General features: G+C 39.7%; 3 protein-coding genes across 6 annotated transcripts in view; 2 read left to right on the forward strand and 1 right to left on the reverse strand.

The window, feature by feature from the left end:
- LOC135464181 (dual specificity protein kinase CLK2-like) overlaps positions 1–1,267 on the reverse strand; it is a 55,623-nt gene extending 54,356 nt beyond the window's left edge. For all 4 annotated transcript variants that reach the window (XM_064741686.1, XM_064741683.1, XM_064741681.1 and 1 more), the window contains exon 1: positions 1,172–1,267. In XM_064741686.1, coding sequence (XP_064597756.1) covers positions 1,172–1,264 — 93 coding nt within the window. In that variant the 5' untranslated portion in view covers positions 1,265–1,267. The remainder of the gene's footprint in view (positions 1–1,171) is intronic.
- A 1,030-nt stretch (positions 1,268–2,297) lies between these two features.
- Positions 2,298–6,572, forward strand: LOC135464076 (uncharacterized). Its single transcript, XM_064741562.1, has 3 exons — positions 2,298–2,465; positions 4,327–4,439; positions 5,200–6,572. Exons 1-3 carry the CDS (start codon positions 2,344–2,346, stop codon positions 5,346–5,348), a joined length of 384 nt encoding a protein of 127 aa, XP_064597632.1. The 5' UTR covers positions 2,298–2,343; the 3' UTR covers positions 5,349–6,572.
- A 7,253-nt stretch (positions 6,573–13,825) lies between these two features.
- LOC135464153 (palmitoyltransferase ZDHHC15B-like) lies at positions 13,826–18,477 on the forward strand. Its single transcript, XM_064741650.1, has 2 exons — positions 13,826–13,946; positions 16,937–18,477. Exon 2 carries the CDS (start codon positions 17,024–17,026, stop codon positions 18,017–18,019), a length of 996 nt encoding a protein of 331 aa, XP_064597720.1. The 5' UTR covers positions 13,826–13,946; positions 16,937–17,023; the 3' UTR covers positions 18,020–18,477.
- The last annotated feature ends 1,197 nt before the right edge of the window (positions 18,478–19,674 follow it).

Here is a 19,674-nt window from a genome sequence, read left to right on the forward strand (position 1 = left end):
AATGAGTTATCGTAAAATAATAACGAACATTTGAATGGATTGAAGCTCATCAATTTTTAACCTGGGGGGAACCCACAACCATCTGCAAGGCACTGACAGACTTTCCCGACCTACGGCAAGGAAGGGAGCCAGCATGAGTAGGACTTGAACTCACAGCAACAGCATTGGTGAGACGCTCCTCTCGGCCACTGACATATGACCACAGCACAGCCAAGATGGAAAATAGATCTCTTATGCCATAACATGACTACTCTGTAGCTTTTTACATGTAAATTGGTATCTTCTTTTCGCCAGTAAATTGTTCAATAGCTGACCTAAACTTTGGTGACTATGAACACACACATAATAACTGGCAAGAAAAGGAATTAGAAGGCTAGTGTTATGTATGTATGTACGCATGGGGTTATCATACTTAACAATTTTTCAATCATATGATGACGGAAGTCATTAGATGTGTGTACGTATCATGTGCCCTCCGGTAGCAGAGCTATGTGCCACCACAGTGCTGCTGCCATGGAAGAATCTAGTGTAATGTATTGGGTGCAGGAAAGTAACATGGCATGATTGAAGAATCTCATTTTCAAAATAAACACCCCTTGACACTGGTCATTAAAAAACCAAGGTGCAACCCATGGCAATACTTTACTATTCCTAGTCAGTCATTATGAGCTCCTGTTTTGATGTAGCTTTCCAAGCCTGTTAAGGATGAAAGATAAACTAATTCTAATTGTACAAATTTGTTAAAATGACGCCTTATAATTCCAAAACGTGTCGATGCGTCTGGTCTCAGTGTCAACATCAGACTCCCACTACCACGTCTAGCACAAAAAATGAAACATAAAAAATCAGAACATCTGAAAGTCGCTGAAAACGACACTACCTCCTCACAGCTGATTTCTTATTCACTGATATAATGTTGCACAAAAATTGCCACAGGTCTACGGGTGCGCAAACTGCCTGTGATTGTAATTAAATACATTTCAATATTCAAAACCTGTTTTGGCATTAAGTTGTTGTTGTCAAAAAAACGTTCATCGCTCGAAGTAAAATGGCGGCGGTGGCAGTTATAAAGGATCGTCCCGATTCGTGCGACTCTCGATTACAACAATGCTACCATTCGGTACCAGATCACCACCAGATTTGGAACTAGTCTTCTACTACGTATACTTACATTTTTGGACCGAATTTTGTCAACTTTGTCCCACAAAAAACTGAGATTAAACGATTTCGTACAACTGGACACAAATGATGTCACAGCATCCATAAAGCCGAGTGATGGTTGGTTTTGATTGACCAATCGCACGCAAGATAAGAAATGTGTCACTCTCCACTGCAGATTCTTTACGGCTGATATAAATATAGAAGTGTAAAAGTATAAATAACGAACACGGACATTTTGTGAAAAAACAAAACAAAAACAATTGGGCCTAAAGATATATACCGGGATGCATTACTTTGTCAGCGCAAAAATATTCAGATCTCCTCTTGTGGAAATCTTCAAAATTGACAAAAGTTGGGCTACATACTGAGGGAATTTTGAGAGAGGAAGGCAAGAAAAAGAATTAAGGAGAAAAAGTAAAGGTAGTATGTTACCTGCGAAAGGAGAGAAATACATGTATGAGCCAATCTATATATGGGCCTACATGTGCAGTATACCTCCATGCATGTACAGAGGAATTCATATAAGCGTATAAAGTGGTTAAAAAGCTATATCCGGATAGAACAAGATCTGTGAACTTCACTCTCGCCAGTCGTGCTGTTTAATCTATTGCCATGCAATTAACTAACTTCTCTTGATACGTCAAAGAGCTGCCACCACTGAAGTATCATGCCGAAGACACCAGACGTGACACCCCACCAAATAACATTATACCTCTCAGTGCTGAGCGCCAAGCGAGGCAGCAACAAGTACCATTTTTAAAGTCTTTTGTGTGACTCGACAAAGGTCTACCGAATTCGAGGCACCAAGAGAGAAAGACAATTTTAAAATATATAGGCCTAGGCCCCCTACATACATGTATTTGTCTTAATGAACTGTTGTGTTGTTCAAGTTTAATCTGTCCTTATACTTAAACCAAATGTCTTTTTATGTATAGCATCCATAAATATCCGAAATCCTTGGCAGTTTGTGAATCTTTTGGGTTAATTATATTGCATGTCTTTTTGGGCAAGTTGGGGCGCAATAGAAACGTGTTGTGAAAAAAAATCGATGTCGTGTTTTTGCATATTCCTGCTTTTCAGGCTACCCCTTTCGTAAACAAGGCTGCGCGGAGAGCAGCACATGTTGGAATGTCTTTAGAACGGCTCCATGAGTGATGGTTAAACCTGACGTTTAAAGACGAAATGGCGTATAATTATGCTGCACAGAAGCTTGTCAGTTCCTTGCTGAAATCATTGACACTGAAAGGCGTAAAGAAAATGACATTCAGGTTCGATCCGTATCACCCAAAGGTTTTTTCAATCAGGTAAACTTGCTGTGCGTTGTCGTGAACACCCAACCCAAGCCCCAGGTGGCTACTTCAACTCCTCTCTTTATACTGGGCTGGCGGAATAACGTAGCCACAGTGGCAACCAGTAAGAGGCATACACCTATTCACACAATGGACGATAAGTCCTGGGAGTTGTAAAGACTAGGGTAATATTTACCTGTTGATTTCCACATACATTCTGACGTCATTCTTTTCCACACAGTCACGTTCTTTTACGGATTTTTCATCGGTTGAAATTGAATGGGGAGATGTTCAATTTGCATACGAAGAAAAAAGCGACTTACCACTACGCTCGCTTACAAACACAACATCACACGTAGATTCCTGGCACCTGGTAAGGAAACACGAGACCAAAATTCACCTCACAGTCATTGCTAAAGCAGCAGCCATTTTGCCTTCAAAACAGTTGTGGGTCTTGGAAAAAGTTATTGTCCCTCGATGGCGCATGTGTGTTAAACCTGCCTTGTTTAGAAATGGTTGGCGTTGTTCTGAATAGATGCGTCATTACCGAATGGAATGTACCTGGGGTCGTGTGGGGGCGAGCTGAGAGGCCAAAGTTGACACCATTTTCTGACCGCAGCCACTGTTTAGACTTACCAGACATGGCATGAATCGGTGTATAGTTTACCATTAGTTCCCCCTGTGACTGTGATACTTTGCCAGCCCAAAATAAAGAGAGGAGTGAGTGAGTGAGAACTTGGGGTTTAACGTCGTACTTAACAATTTTTCAGTCATATGACGATGAAGGAATCCTTAAAGTGCATGTAATGTGCCTTCATGCAGGACAGATTTCCACTCCTTTTTTATCTAGTGCTGGTTCGCTGAGACGCCTTACCAAAGGCAAGTAAGCCGCCCCGCCTGAGCCATTTTACTGATACAGGTCAACCAGTCGTTCCACTATCCCCTTCATGCTGAATGCCAAGTGAGGAAGTTACAACTTCCTCTTTTAAGGTCTTATGACTCAACCCAGGATTGACCCTGGATCTACCGCTCCCGAAGCGGACGCTCTACCAACTGTGCTATTGGGGCTTGTATATAAAGAGAGGAGTTGAAGTAGACACCTGGGGCTATCCCAAAACCTGATCTTTGACTGACTGACTGATTGATTTTTTGATTGGATATTTTTTTCCCAATTACATGCTGTGTGAAGACCACTTCTTCTTGAGCAATTTACTTAATACAGCAATGATAGGATAACTTAAACACAGATCTTTGACTAAATATGAAATCATGAAAATAAGGCCTAATACTCAATAAAAACTCAACTCTAAATATAGCCATGCCTTTTGAGGCATAGTTATCCACTACTGCTTTAATATGTAGTTGTGGAGTGGGGTAACTCCAATTTCAAGCAATGCAGCTGTAAGAGTTATGGTGTGAAACAGTCCCAAATATGCCAAACTTACAATATGGAACATTTACAGATGTTCACATGCACATTAAAACGTCTCTATGACTAACTAAGCTGTTGTGTCATTAGACACGCTGAACCAAAAGCGTCCATGGCAATCACATCGTTTCTTGAAAAATAATCACACTTCCATGGCAGTATTTATCCTGCCTCGATCATGCTTTGAGGTCATGATCTTTATCATTATCTGCTGGCAGATGTATGGATCGAGGAATTATCTCCCTTGAATGACATTTTTTCGATTATATTTTCAATAGATCTATGATAGGGAAGTTTTGATGCACATGTGAGCAACAAAAAACATTTCTGAACTACACATTTGGGGCTGTTTTTTAAAATCTAAGAGCAGTGTGGGGAGATAACTCAGTTGTGAGAAAGGCTTTTTGATTGTAGTTTTAAGTTTTGCCCTCTTCTTTTTTTCCATAGGGAGCTACTGTTTATCACCAACTCCCCACGGATTTTAGAAACGAATCTGAACTGTGATGTGAAAGTGGATGTGAAAAGTGATAGATCAGAGCCAGTGTTTGATGTCGAATTTAGTAAGTTGTGTTTAAAGCCCATCATTGAGAGCAGTGTTTAAAAATATATTTGTTTCACATAATCCTACCCAGTGAAAAAATGGTCCTAATTAAGTGTTTGTATTGAGTGGAAAATTTTTATTTCAGTGCAGTTCTTATGTGAAACAATCTTTTTTAAGGTTGGCCCAATAAAGAAATGTGTTTATGCTATAATACTCTGAAAGTCTTAAACTTGGAATGGATTTATTGTAGGAAATGCTTTTGTGCTTGATAATTAATTTGTAGCACGACCCAGCATGTTTTGCCAGCATTACAGGTAACCTTAAAAGTGGCTTTAATATCAGTCTTTATCAACAACTGGCCCGATCTATGCCAACAGTAAGGTGCTCGAGTGTCATAGATTTTAAACAAGGAAAGAATAGATGGGGTGGACATTAAGACTGTTTTGTGAGCATTTTTTTTAATTAAGCTACAATAATTCCTCAACCTTTTTGCATATTAAAAAGCAATATTCAGTGAAATTGAAGTACCTTTATTATTTGATATTGGAGACAATACTGCATTGATTGGATTGGCCAGTTTCAAGGTTTTGCAAAAATTATAATTTTATCAGCCTACACAAATAATGCCTTCAGGATATGCTTGAATAAACATCTTGGAGACATGTGAAAAGGCTGAAGAGTTTTTTTTTCAGAAAATTTTTTTTCAGTTCAAGGTATACAAATGTATATGAATATGGCATTCAGTATTCAAATTTCCTTTGTTTTTACATTTGCAACAGTTGATGACTCCAAAGCTGTGTTCAAGACTGAAAATTTGTTGATTGAAGACATCATGACGCGCTTTCATAGACTGTGTGAAGAGAAATGTCCTGAACAAGATGACAGCCTACTTGACATGGGTAAAAAACCGATGAAGCGGAAAAGGTGATTGCAGACTTTGACTTTTGGAGCAGTCTTTGTCTTCTGTGCGGTCCTCTGACAACAGTGAGACTTGTTTGAGGTAGATATGAAAACATGCACAAAGTACTCTGGCTGCATTGACAAATCAGATCAGGGGTTCACGTTTTCCCAGAAGCCTGTAGTGCTTTAATATAATATGCATGAATCATAGGATAGATTTGGATTGCTTATGTGGTCGTGAACCAATCAGATCAGAAATCATATTCCAGATTTCCCAGAATTCTGCAGTGTTAATGAATATGCATGAGGCTCTAGTCATGCAGGGATTTGCATAAACATTGGTGGACATTAACCAATCAAATGAGGTGTTTCTTTTTGTTCCATGCCATAGTGTGATGAAAAAATGAAGTGAATGTTGATTAGGTTTGTAATAGTGACCAAGGCAAACCCATAGCTGTAACTGAAGGATACTGTCTTAGTGACTGAGTCAGTATTCAGGGATTGTTCCAGCTGAGCAGTTTGGGCACACCTTTGAATATGTACATGCTAATAACACAGATTTATGAAAATTTCAACATTTTGGATTCCGAACTGCTGATACCAAAACCCTTTTGACGGGTTAAAGAAATGACAAAGATGAGGCCCTGATATTTGCTGAGTTGACAAACATGGCTTTCATAGATTGGTGCCATACAGTTGCAGGGTGCTGAGGGTCTGTCTGTTTGTCTATATAAACTTCTAATCAACTTATCCCAAAACACAGAAGTGACCAAACCACTAAGTGGCTTGTCCTTGAATGACCCGGTATATAAATCCATTTGTTAGGGAATTTTATCCATTATTATCAAGGCCTTGCTTGCACATGCAAGGGAGACATTTGTTGCTGGTACATGAAGTTCATTGGTGATTACTCACCATCTACGTGTATTGCCTAAACATCCAGCTCATTCCATGGACGAATATTGTTGCAGTTACTTGCCAAAGGTCGTTGGTTTATTTCTGGTGCTCTGCTTTTCCCCACTCATGAAACTGACCACGGCCATGAGAGCAGCAATGTTGGTAAAACATGGATCAAATTATTGAAGTTAGTGAATGTAAGTACCGTGGCTACACATATCAAAGTATCACAGTGCCATGGTAGTTACAATCAGCGTTCCCTGTGATAGTGGAATTCAGTCCAGGGGACAGAATTTAGGAACAGTGTGGAGTTTTTTCTGGATGTAGTACAGGTTTGGGGAATAAAGATGAGGTGATACAGAAAATTGTGTTTGTGTGATAATTCTTTTTATCTAAAGGTGATTCACTATTCTTGTTCTTTAAAAGTGAAAGTCGCTCTGTCCATTGTGACTTGGTGACAATAAACAGCCGACTTCGTTATGTGGTTTGTTGCGCAGTCTAAAGTTTTGTTGAACACACACTTTTCTTGATGACCAATATGACCTGCATATCTGTACGTCAAACGGAGGAAAGTTTCTGAACAAGATGCCACAGGTCAGTGGTTTATCCCAGGCACTCCAGCTTCCTCCACCCGCGAAAGTTCTTGAGAATGGCGTTAAGTAAGAGCCATATAAATAAATTAAATGACAAAAAAAAAAAAAAAAGCAAACAAAGTCAGCATCCGTGTAAAGACAACTTAAATGTATCTCCTCATTGACTAACTAGAAAGCCAGAACATCAGAACATTGAACCTTGCGGATTTAAAGCACTTTTCGTACAGTATCACAGCGATGGACTGAAATACAGCCAATATGGTAAACACAATGACCCCAAATCGCTCAATCATTCAATGAATTTGCACGCTAGCTGTATATAAGTGAACTACCGACAAGGCTTCTGTGCCCGGTTTCACAAAGCACTCTTTAACGTTATGTTCACCTAACCACGGCAACCAGCACTGTAGGCATTAGTTGCAAGTTCGTGACGTTAAGAGAGCTTTGTGAAAATGGGCCCTGACTTCCATTCTGTGCTGAAATGAAAGAAAATGAGCTGAACTTGAACTCATGCCGAGCGCATTGGCGAGAAGTTCCAGTGTTATTCTGCTCCACCATAGCACGCTACTCCATTCGGCCACGGAGGCCTTTGGAAAACCATGTGTTGCTTTTAAACGTTACATAACCAATATGTAGGCCTACGTCAGGGTTACACTTGGGAAACATGGGTGGATTGAAGCCGATTTGAGAAAAAAAGCAACATAAAATAAGCCTGTTCTATTTAGGACGACTTTTTCTGATCCAACAATTTTGGTGGTCAAAATTATAGCGGCTCGGCTTAGTCATGGAGGTATCCATGGTTTAGTCAACCATTTTTATACGCCCCCCCCCCCTGCAAATAGATGAAGCGTATTATGTTATAGCTATTCTGCCCGACTGTCCAACTGTATTCGTGTCTGGGCCATACTTCCAACAGTTTTCAACATAGAGTTTAATTTTCGGTGGATACATAGATACACAAATGACAATGTGCCGCGACTCACATTTGTTCATTTCCGCTGTTGTCATAGTTACCAGATAGCCAGTTTCCCTATATATTCTATACAAATAGATATGAATTCGTGTCCGGGCTATAACCAGCAGTTTTCCGCGTTGAGTTTTCCTTTTTGGTGGACACATACATAAACATATGGTGATGTGTCGCGAGTCCTATTTGTCCATTTCTACAATTGTCGTGGTTACCAGATTGCCATTTACCTATGTATACATGTAAATAGATATGATTTCATGTCTGGGGCTATTGTTCTAACAGTTTTCCAGTTTTAATTTTTGGTGGATACATAGATACACAGATGACGATGTGTCGCGACTCACATTTTTCCATTTTCGCGGTTGTCATCGTGAACGGGTAGCTGTTTTCCTTATATGTACTATATAAACGGAAATGATTTTCATGTCCGCACTCCAACTCCAGCTGTGTCCCGCATAAATTTTCATTTGTGGTTGTAACTTGCGCGGTTGTCATGGTAACTACATACCTGTCACCAACACCCACGAAGACTCCCCTCAGGGGTTATACTCATCACAATGCTGGTGGTATTCTTTTATACACTTTAAACAGATGGATATGCTGTGGCGTATGTTGTGTTCACCTGAACTCTTGTCGTCTGTATAAACACAACACGGGTAATTCCCGGCTGGGATGCAAATATCCACGTGCCAGGCACAAATTCGCACTCCTTGCAGGTGGATCAAACGTTACTGATCTACTGGCTGAAGTGTAAACGCAAGCAGCCATACATTAGCGGAATGGGATCAAAAGCCGACCTTTGAAAGTCCGGCGGGTCTACGCTAATCTCACCGCGGCTCTAGACCTGCGGATAGTCGTGGGTTTCCTCCGTGTTCTGCCCATTTCCTCCCAACACACATGTCATATACGTGAAACGTTGTTGAGTAGGGCGTAAAACAAAAACTAAGTCAGTCAAATCAACCAATCTGTCCTGTAGTTCGACTGTGGGTTTAAGTCGTGACGGATTTGTTTGGTAACCATTGGAGAGCATGACATGTATGGTTTCCTCTGGTTTGCCCCCATCCAGGCATAAACCAGATTTCCGCCATGTAAACGAACAGATCTGGAACAGTACGTTAAATAAGACGTGAAATAATAAACAAATGATCCTGCATGTGTAGGCTGTTTATCGACACGGTCATTCACGCAGGTATGCCGTTGACTAATACATTTGAACTACTGGGATGTCTCTGCTGCCAAAAAGAAAAATAATGTGTTAAATTTTACAGAAAGTCTGTTATCTGAGTGATGCTTGAATGTATTACTAGTATTAAATGTTATTGCAGCAGATTGTTCTGTGTAGTTTTGAATGTATTACTAGTATTAAATGTTATTGCAGCAGATTGTTTTGTATAGTTTTGAATGTATTACTAGTATTAAATGTTATTGCAGCAGATTGTTCTGTATAGTTTTGAATGTATTACTAGTATTAAATGTTATTGCAGCAGATTGTTCTGTATAGTTTCCAACTGATTCAGAATTTTTGTTTACTCTTCTGTATTGTAGGTTGGTTTCGGAAAGAAACGCTATAGTCGAAAAATATTGGCTTCAATTCAGTTAATCAACATAACTGAAATACACGTGCGTCAAAATTTTGTTACCTAGACATCTTTTAATAGAAGGAAAAAGGGTTTGTACGAATGTGTAACGCCGTACGTACAAGGTTTGGAGATACTGGTAAACATGTTCCTGCCTGTCGTAAGCAATCGGATATTTCCGTAAAAACCGAGGCGAGGTCGTGCGTAACGCCGAGTAACCACGATTACTAATTATGCAACCGTGACCATCGCCAGTATTTCCAGGGTTACGATGACAACAAAGGGCTGGACCTAACAAATCATGAGCAGCGTGTGGTCAGCCATTCTTGTCTAAACATGCCTGCTGTGTGTTCTTTGCTATGGTGGTAAACCGCCTTGTAGACGAAACATGCATTTTAACTGACCAGTTTGATGGACGTGTTAAAATAGGCCAGCCGAATTGAGGTTTAAGCTAGGGTTTACAAATACAGGTAAGTAAGAAATGCATTTATGTCAATGAACTACATAGCTTCCCTGAAAGTCTAAAACTGTATATACAGCTTAATCCCCCCCCTCTCTCTCTCTTTATCTCTCCATAAGGTGGGTCACAAATGTAGCCGAGTAAACTGTTTTGAGGTTAAGAAGAAGATTAACTTAAATCTATATACAACAGCTTCTTGATCCTGAGTCTCGTATACATTCTGATTAACGTTAGAATCCCAGCCTGAACTGGCTCTTCCACCAAACACGTACACTCCCTCGTATAAGCCTGATTGGCCTGATCGTAAACACTTCCGGGAAGGAGTTTGTCCTATGACTTTTTTATGATAATTTGCGAACTTTTCATTTTCAGGCGATACCATGTCTATCGCAGTGACCATATCTAAAACTGAAGCTGACGCACGTGACGTCAGGAGTATGACGTTTATGGAAAGATTACGTCACACCCAACGTATCAGGAAAAGGCAGACGAGATCACCCAATCTTTCACGGGCAATGTTCTGTTATTTGATTGGTTCCGGACTGTATACTTTCCTCAGCCGCCTGGCAGGATATGGTTACGGTCATTTGGGAGACTGGCGAGTGTACCAGATAAAAGTTTTATTTACATTTTGCGCAGTGAACTGTTTTGTCAACATGTTGTGTTTGATCTTTTACGACACGAGTATAAAAAAGACCAAAGACAAGCCTGGATTGCCACGTCATTTGTGGGAAAAACCACCCGACCGCTTTATCCCGTATCTCTACAACCACTCACAGAGCGACCATGTAGTGGCGCAAAACGGGTCGACGGTGGGCTGGAAGTGTGACGTTCAAATGGAGCACAAGGACGGTCTTCCGTGGAGGTATTGTGACATCTGTGACGTCGATCTCCCGCCACGTGCCATTCACTGCTCCACATGCAACAAGTGTATTTTAAAACGCGATCACCACTGTTATCTGACAGGCGTCTGTGTCGGCCATTACAACCAGCGGTATTTCATAATGTTCGCCTTTCACGGCATGATAACAGCGACTTGGGCTTTTTACTTGACCTGCTTGTATGTGAGAGACCACACCTGGGACCGCATCGCCTGGTTTGACTTTTTCCCTCCCTACAGCGGCTGGAAAGTTTTGGCAGGAAACATGTCGTTGGTAGAGTTCGTCATGATCCATCATTTATGGACGTTGTTAATTTCAAGCATTGCTGGCTGCGGTTACTTTGTAGGACAAGCGACGCTTATTGCCCTCAACAAAACCCTGTATGAGTACACGAGGAAAGACCCGTTCCGATCCACCACGTCCGTTAGCAGTAACTTCCGGTCTGTGTTTGGGGACTTCTGGGGAGTCAGTTTCATATTTCCCGCGCAAATCATTTTTCGCCAATCAGACGATGGATATCATTGGGAAGGCCTCAAGATGAAACGTCTCACGCAATTAGCTGGAACAAAAAGACTATTTTAATTAAGCCAGTTAACTGATTTCTATCATGTAAAGATTATGCATTTTCATACCATTGTCCTACCACCACAATTTTCCATGTACAGATGTATACTTATTCATGCGAATAACAGTCTTTTGGCAGTATATATTTTATGAATTTTTTTTCCGATTCCACATTTCGTCTAAAGGTCAAAACACCGATTGCTTATACATAATATTATCCCCGAGGTCGTAGTTGAACTCTAAGTGTTCAACTTCTTTCTTTCTTCTTGACCGGCCCCACTGGCTCAGTAGGTAGAGCGTCCGCTTCGGAAGGCAGGGTAGGGGTCACCCCTACTTCCTTAGAAGATTAAGTTGTAGCTTCCTTGCTGGCGTTCAACCTTGAAGGGACAGTACAACGACTGGTTGACCCGTATCAATATTATGGCTCGGGTGTGGCACCTTACTTTCCTTCGGTAAGTCGTCTCAGTGAAGCAGCACTACAGATAAAAGAGCTTTTGAAATCCGTCCTGCAAGAAGAAGGCACATTACATGCACTTTAAGGACTCATTCGCCGTCAGGTATATGACTGAAAAGTGTTATGTTAAACCCTAATCGCTCACTCACTCACCATTTTTTTCTTGAAATGCTTAACTTAAGCCACAGTGCTAGGAACGTGTTCATGTAAATTGGTACTACTTCAGCACATACATGTATATGTATGAAAGCTTACCTGAGGTAAATTGAGAGGAAGGCGGGTTTCACAGCTGTTCGTGACCATTTTCCAACTATCATCCTGTTGTCTCCTCTGGTTTTACTCTCAAAATCTGCAGATTTCATATTGTCATGTCATCTCTCATCTACATATATAAATGTATCAAATTTAATGGTGTTTCATAATGTTTCTTCTGTGCGAAGACATTTATCATGCAAAATATAATCCTGCTAAATTTACTGTATTGTTCTTTACAAATTGCGATGGGTGTTTCTTGAAGCACATGAAGTTCTTTGTGACGATCAAAGAACCATTCTTTCTTTTGGAGAGACAATATCAGTATGCGCAGGACTAGAAACTGCGACTGTTACACAGTTACAATTGTGCTTATGAATACTCCTATACCAGAGAAATACTCTGAGTTACAACTGGGATCTGTTTCCACGAATCTCTGTTTCAATTAGTGATTAATACAGTGGCGGACGATGTTCACTTGTGTTGTGTAAAATTCCCTTGCTCAACGATATAACTTTTATAACTCACATGTCGCCAGTAACCTGCCAAAAGTCAGTGATTTTCTCGGGTTTCCATATATAAGGATAATTGTGCGTCGCGAAACAATTTTGGTGTGCTGTTTGCTGTACACTCTAAATACTCATAAAACATAATGGTTTTGAAGTGTATTAATTACAGTTATAAATTCGCGCCATATAAATAGATGTTTGATGGGTTATGATAATATTGTGTATTTTGAGTGATACCTTAATAAACTGCTACTGTAACATAATGTTATGGACAGCAACATCGATCCCCCATTACACTAACAAAACTATTCTGCTGGAATAACAGAACAAGTCAGTCAAGTCACAGTTTATAGCCACAGCAATCTGTATTCTTCTTCCACCCATGCAGTATAATTTTCTGTTTCTAAATTGCACGCCCACATAGAATTTAATATGCCTTTATTGAAAAAATCAACGTGAAAGGTGCCTCTTTATCTTAGAAATCTGTGGAATATGGGCAATGTTAAACATGACACCAGAGCGGAGTACGGCAAAGGATAAGCTTAAATTACAGCTAATGCTCCAGCATTTCTGCAGCGGCATCAACGACTTGTTGATATTTAAATATTGATATACACTCTAAAAAATCAATCTGTTGAATTAACAGAATACTGCATGGTTTCTGGGTGATAACAGCTTGTGTTATTCCATCACAATACTTTTGTTAATTTAAGGGGTTGTTGCGTTGTCCATATCACATAATGCTATGTTCTTGTAACATAATCTATTTTAGTATCGCTCAATAAAAATATTGTCAATGTTTTCAATGCCCAGTAAACGGTATTTAAGATGAAGGTGTTTTTTTTTTTTTTACTGAGAATTGGATGACAAAAATGGTATTTGTAATTTTAAGTGAATGTGACTTAAGATAAACACAGCATCTCTTAACGATATGTAAATGTTAATTGTTTAAGTAGTTGGATGTATGGTTAAAGATCAGGATTTCATTCATTAAGGCAGGCCCATAGGCTATCAGCAAAATACGGATACTGTACAGGTCCCTACCGAAATATAGAACTATACCTCAGCATATGTTTGTATACAGTGTTTGTGTTTACAGTTTTGTGCTTGGAGAAACACCCAGTACAGGATGACTCAATGACCCTGTTAGTGCTGACTTGCTACAAGTTGTTTACCTCTAAATACTTAGAGAATGTAAATGTTCGTTAATCTGGCCAATTTGTGTTACTGGAAAAAACATAGCAATCTGAGTACCCTACGCTACATGTCCAAATGCGGCATAAGGGGAGATAACCCTGCCAAACCTTCTCCACGCACGTGCCAGCCGTTGCTCCTGGCAACAGTCCAACTCGATCGTTACTATCGTGCACTCGCTTGCACAAACTCGCCCCGGTTGTTGTATGGGATGTGAAAATCACACGCGGATCTGCATGTAGACAGATACGACCTCGCCTGGTGCGAAAACGACGGTAAGTGACGTAATCTTCAAGGATTATGGCATGATAATCGTATAATCATGTCGCCTCTGTATGGCTACAATACAATACCCCCAAATTGGCGTTAATCCATTTATCATTTTTTCGTTGCCAGGTCGATGTTGTTGTTGCACGCACTTGCATACATGTCTGTTGTGTTTACGTTCAAATGAGAACATCTTTTTCTTCCGTGTTCAAATAAATGCACATTGAAAAAAAGGGTTTGATAGCGATATGAGGATGATGTGTTAACAAAAATTAACCTTAATCCATTTTTGTGAGCTCAGTGTCAACGGGGTACTAATTTAAGAATTTAATATCATTTTGTTTAATTAATGAATCTCCCGTTTTGTACGTATATGTGTCTTTGTTCACCGTTGTGCGTCACAGTTATTAGTAACGTATTTTCTATTCTTTCTTTTTTTCTCTCTACAATAATCGAGGAATAGATGATTTCGTTTAATTTTGTACTAGCCTGTAGTTAATGTTCAGTTTAAAAACAATGACCATACGAATTCGCATCGTTTCACATGTTTCCGAGTTTGCATTGTAAACTGTACTTTTTTGGTCTTTGACTAATAAACGTAGACGTTTATTTTCAACATGTATATCTACTACACAATTTGTGAAGTATCTTTTTTATCTATAACGGAAATCCTAATATATTTCACCTGTTCATTGGTAAAAAAACAAGAAAGCTACCTGTACATACAGTGTATATCTTTAAGGTTTGTGCAAACGTGGAAAGTTTATGCATTTTATGTTCAAACGTCTTCTGAACTGGCTACAACCCTCTAATTCAGAATAACCGATTTCTATTTTATCAGAGCATTACTTGTCTTCTCACACTTATAATGATTTAATTCATTCGTATTTCAAATTATTCAGGAAAGTTTCTAATCGCTTATTTCGTTACCTTCGCCTTGGGTGAGGTTTACCCGATGTACTTTATTTTTTAAAAATTAAACATTGGCTTTCAGATCAGGCTGTTGATGGTTATGACAATTTCTTTCTCTCAGTTAAGAAAGTATTGCTGTAAGCTTATATAAATGTATGTGAAACTCAGGTACTGTACCGTACAGTATATATACCAATGTTTTTAGCAAATTCATGAACAAACCTCCTGGATGAAAGCCACAGCCGTATTTTAAGCAGATAGAGCTGGATTCGAACCCTTAACCTGATTGGTATGTAAGGGGCCAATTGGCCACGGCCACTTCGCCGCTTTTGTCGAATCTCCCGTCCGTTATAAGTGAAAACAACGATTTTATATGATAGTTGTCGAGCTTAAGCGTACATTCAAAAATTAGTCTGTTAATTTTAACATTAAGTCTGTTGTGTGAGTCATGCTACAGTATATTCTGCTATTGCAGCAGATTATTTTGTTAAATATAGCACACGTGCATATGATATTCTGTTACATGTAATTCAACGCAAAGATTAGACTAACAGGATGTTATGTTGAACATGGCAAAATACTGTACTATAAAATCGGTTCCAGCATCACTCAGATAACAGACTTTCTATGAAAATTAACATATTAAGTTTCTGAGTGTACAGGCTGACATATAAATGAATTTGCTCTTGCTGATCGGAGTAGAATCTAGTTGACAAAGCTCAAACTGGGTAAATATCTCTTGGTGCATGTTGACAGAAGAGATCTTTTCACAGACGTATACAGACAGAATTGTGCTGGTCATACGTACGGTGTGTGTATAGTCTTGTCGTGCGTGCACCTGCCTACATGTAGGTTAGCGTGATAGTGTTACCCACAAAGCTCACCAAATATTCGTCATATTTAATCGCGTCACCCATGTGGAATATGAACACGGGCAAGAGATTTGTCCTCTTTTTGGAGGAATTTACAGAAAAAGTGCATCAGAAAAATATTCAGAACTTAGTTCAGAAATGCTAAAATGATAAGATCGCTTTTTCCTCTTTTTCATGCCACTGTCTGTCTCGTCCCTGTGAACATTATGTTGACTGCATAACAACCTACTATTTAAACCACGTGTGAAAGAGCAGGTTGTGTGTAGTTTGAGAATTTAATGTTTTTTAAAGGAAAACTACTGAAATATTTGGAACATGCTGTCTCCCCATCTTGCTATGATGCTATCCTCCCGTCTTTCATCTCAACTTGTCTATAGACGGGAATGGGGTACCCGTCTGTTATGATAGAGTATGGTGTTTACCTTTAATTTCATATGCTTAGACGATTAATGTACCCTGAAAGCACGTTTCATGTCATCGATCAGGCGTTATAGCATGAAAAACATCTAAGGCGAAAAGGCGTTTATCGCTCTTGCTGTTTGCTTTCTCTAACGTGTTTGTTTGTTGAATTTCTTCCCTGTCTGCTCGTTTGATAGTTTCGTTTGAGAGTTTCGTTAAGATGCACGCCACATGAATCGTTTACAATTTATGCTCCTGTGCGAACAACAATTTGACTGCCGTGCCCATTTGCGTGAAAACAAGAGATAAACTTTTTTGTCTTCATAAATAAATGCATAGCCTATTGTTGGCATTTCAGATGGTCTCATTTGCGGAGGAGTATCTGCATTCGAAATTATGCTAAATGGCCCAAGGTTAGATTGATTCGCCATGGTCATGAGTTTCCTTTGGGCTCTGTCCGGTTTCCTCACACCATAATTGTGGCTGCCGTCGTAAAAGTGAAATATTCTTGAGTACCGCGTGAAACATCAATCAAATAACTAAATAAAAAAATAAATACTCGTCTCATTTAGTTCGGCAGATAGGTGTTCGTCAGTCCGTCTGTTGTCTGTAAACTACATTTATTTACTTTTCGTATTGGTGTTTTACACCTAATGAATCCTCGTCGTAATATGACTGAAAAATTATTAAATCACTAATATGTGTGTACGCTTGGAATTGTGCATTCTACCCACTGTAATTCTCAAAAATTTAAATGTAAACATACCTGTCAAAGTCTAAACGATAATACGACCAAATTTCTCCATTGATTTCAGATTTGCAGAGCTCGGCATGTCTGTAACGTTGACAATAACACCAAGTGCAACGACGGATGAAAATCCGACCGAAACCTTGGGTGAAAAATGGATGAACTTCGTAAAGATGAAAAAGAAAGAGACAAAGTCAGCGCTCGTTCCAGGCTCTACTTCTGTCTCATGGCGGTCACTCTGCTCTACAGCAGCATTGTTTATCTCATCCCACACGGGATGAAAGACTGGGGCGAATGGGGAGTGTATCATATGAAGGTTTTGGCCTGTTTCATCGCTTTCAACTGCGTGGCGAACTTTCTGTGTTTGATATGTTACGACACAAGTATAAAAAAGATAAAAGACAGACCCGGATTGCCGCGACATTTGTGGGAAAAACCGCCCGACCGCTTTATTCCGTATCTCTACAACCACTCACAGAATAGCAGAGGCGTTGTCATGCAAAACGGGTCGACTGTGGACCAGAAATACGAGCGGAATCACATGGATTGTAAGGATGGCCTTCCGTGGAGCTATTGTGACATATGTGACATCGACCTTCCACCACGCGCAGTTCACTGTTCCACGTGTAAGAAGTGTATCTTAAAACGGGATCACCACTGTTATCTAACCGGCGTTTGTGTGGGCCATTACAACCAGCGGTATTTCGCCATGTTAGGGTTTTACACCATGGTGTCCTGTGTTTGGGGTTTCTGTTTGACTCGTGTGTACCTCATCGCAAATGCCTGGGATGTTTTTTCGTGGATAGATTTTTTCCCGCCTTATAGTTTGTACCGCGTCTTAAGTGGGTCGTTAGAATTTCACATTTTCATCATGATACATCATTTGTGGATATTATTTCTCTTTGGCTTTGCAGGTTTCATGTACTTCACTTGCCAGATAATATTGATCGTACTTAACAAAACGCTGTACGAGTTCACCAAGAAAGACCGTTACCGATCCACAACTTCTGTTGCCAGGAACTTCCGGTCTGTTTTCGGCGATTTCTGGTTGATAAATTTCATCTTTCCCGCTCAAATTATATTTCGCCAATCAGATGACGGTTATCACTGGGTAGGTCTTAAGATGAAACAGTCGGAGCACATTTTGTAACCAGTGACTTGTATTAGACAAGCGGTAAGTCATGGACAATCTTGAATTACCATTGGCTTTGCTGTAGTCTTTTAGAATGAGAACTTACGCCTGGAGATGCATGTGTACACAACTGTTAATCGAATGTATATTGACCTACATGCCATGGTTTGTGTCATTGTACGTGAATTTATTTTTGCTGACCCACATTAACATGAAACATGTAATATAAGTAATAAGTAATGTATTGGATAGGATCATGGGTCAACACACGACAAAGAGTCGCTTCAGGGTCAATTCAGGACGTCTTTAAGTCAAATTCACATAGACCGATATCTTCAACGCGATAGGTGTATTTTTGGAACATGGAAGAAGAAGTGGACAAGAGTTGTGTCCAGTTAAGATTAATAAAACTAAAAAAGCTGAAATAGGGATAATATTATTTTTTTTTCCATGTAAAACCATAAGGACAGAAGTAGATGAATTGCTTGAACGGTGGGACATTCATTTAACCGGGGACTGAATAAAATAGTTTCAGAATATTTCAGTGTAGCTTTTATACGTAAAAATGCACTTTAAGAAGCACACCAAGGCCTTAAAATGATGCTTTTGATGTCAAATTAATTCACAAAACAAAAATTTGATAAGATTTGATAAGAGCGGAACGATTATCAGTGTCTATTAGACGAGGGTCCATGGGCCGCCTAGGCCCCGGAAGCTCAGGGATATTAGATTTCTGGAGAGAGAATCTGAGTGATTTTGAACTGTTTCAAATGCAGATTTGGCCAATGTGTACACACTCATTTTCACATAAAAAAAAACAAACAAACAAACAAACCACAAAACAACTCAAGTTCAGCTTAGGTGGGGTTGAAAACAGGCTGTCCCTGAATATATAGTATTTATTGTCATGGGTTCCAGAGTTACGAACAGTACAAGTAAAACTGCGGCATTTGTGTTGTCCACCAGACAGAAGTGGCTACTGCTGCCTGCCCGGTACGATTCAAGTACGTAATTATGTAAAACACGCCGTCTTCCACCGGGAACAGTATGGAATGGTTCACATAACAGGTCTAAATAGGCCTATGTACTATTTAGTATAAATATCTGTAAAATGAATGTTAATAGCTAGGTAAGAAATATAGGCTTAAATACTTTTTTCGCCAACTTGAGCGGAATATTTTTGCCTTAATAGCTAGGTAAGAAATATAGGCTTAAATACTTTTTTCGCCAACTTGAGCAGAATATTTTTGCCTTGCCCCAGCCTATGCCCCTGAGACTGGACTAACAGTAGTGTTGTATTAGGCCGAGACTGGGATTAAGAGTTGAGTCCGGCTTAACTTTTAATACACTTTTGAACAACCGGCTACAGATCTCGCAAATCTGACTGCGGCTAACACAGGAGGTCTGTCTGGTTCCTGACAGAGAAGGACGCAGGTTTCCCTCACTCATAAATCTGTCCGTGCTCATAAAGACAACAGCTTACTTCTTGAAATAACAACAACAAAAAAAAAAACTATATGTAATATTCTACATGCCTAATCAAAAGAGGCACGTTTCTATAATGCCTTTAGTCTGATACTCTTCATATGCAATCTGGCATCCGTTTGTGGGTTGACGTCGCCGCTTTACGACAAGGGAGGGCTAATCAGTGCATTAATATTATTTATAATTGA

The sequence above is a fragment of the Liolophura sinensis genome, chromosome 3 (genome assembly GCF_032854445.1).
Source record: "Liolophura sinensis isolate JHLJ2023 chromosome 3, CUHK_Ljap_v2, whole genome shotgun sequence".
Taxonomy (NCBI): domain Eukaryota; kingdom Metazoa; phylum Mollusca; class Polyplacophora; order Chitonida; family Chitonidae; genus Liolophura; species Liolophura sinensis.

Bases quoted from the DNA above. Each gene is read 5' to 3' on its own strand.
- LOC135464076 (XM_064741562.1), top strand. From the start codon at position 2,344: ATGGCGTATAATTATGCTGCACAGAAGCTTGTCAGTTCCTTGCTGAAA. The intron at 2,466-4,326 runs GTAAACTTGCTG...TTTTTTCCATAG, and splicing joins CCAAAGGTTTTTTCAATCAG to GGAGCTACTGTTTATCACCA. The intron at 4,440-5,199 runs GTAAGTTGTGTT...CATTTGCAACAG, and splicing joins AGTGTTTGATGTCGAATTTA to TTGATGACTCCAAAGCTGTG.
- LOC135464153 (XM_064741650.1), top strand. From the start codon at position 17,024: ATGGATGAACTTCGTAAAGATGAAAAAGAAAGAGACAAAGTCAGCGCT.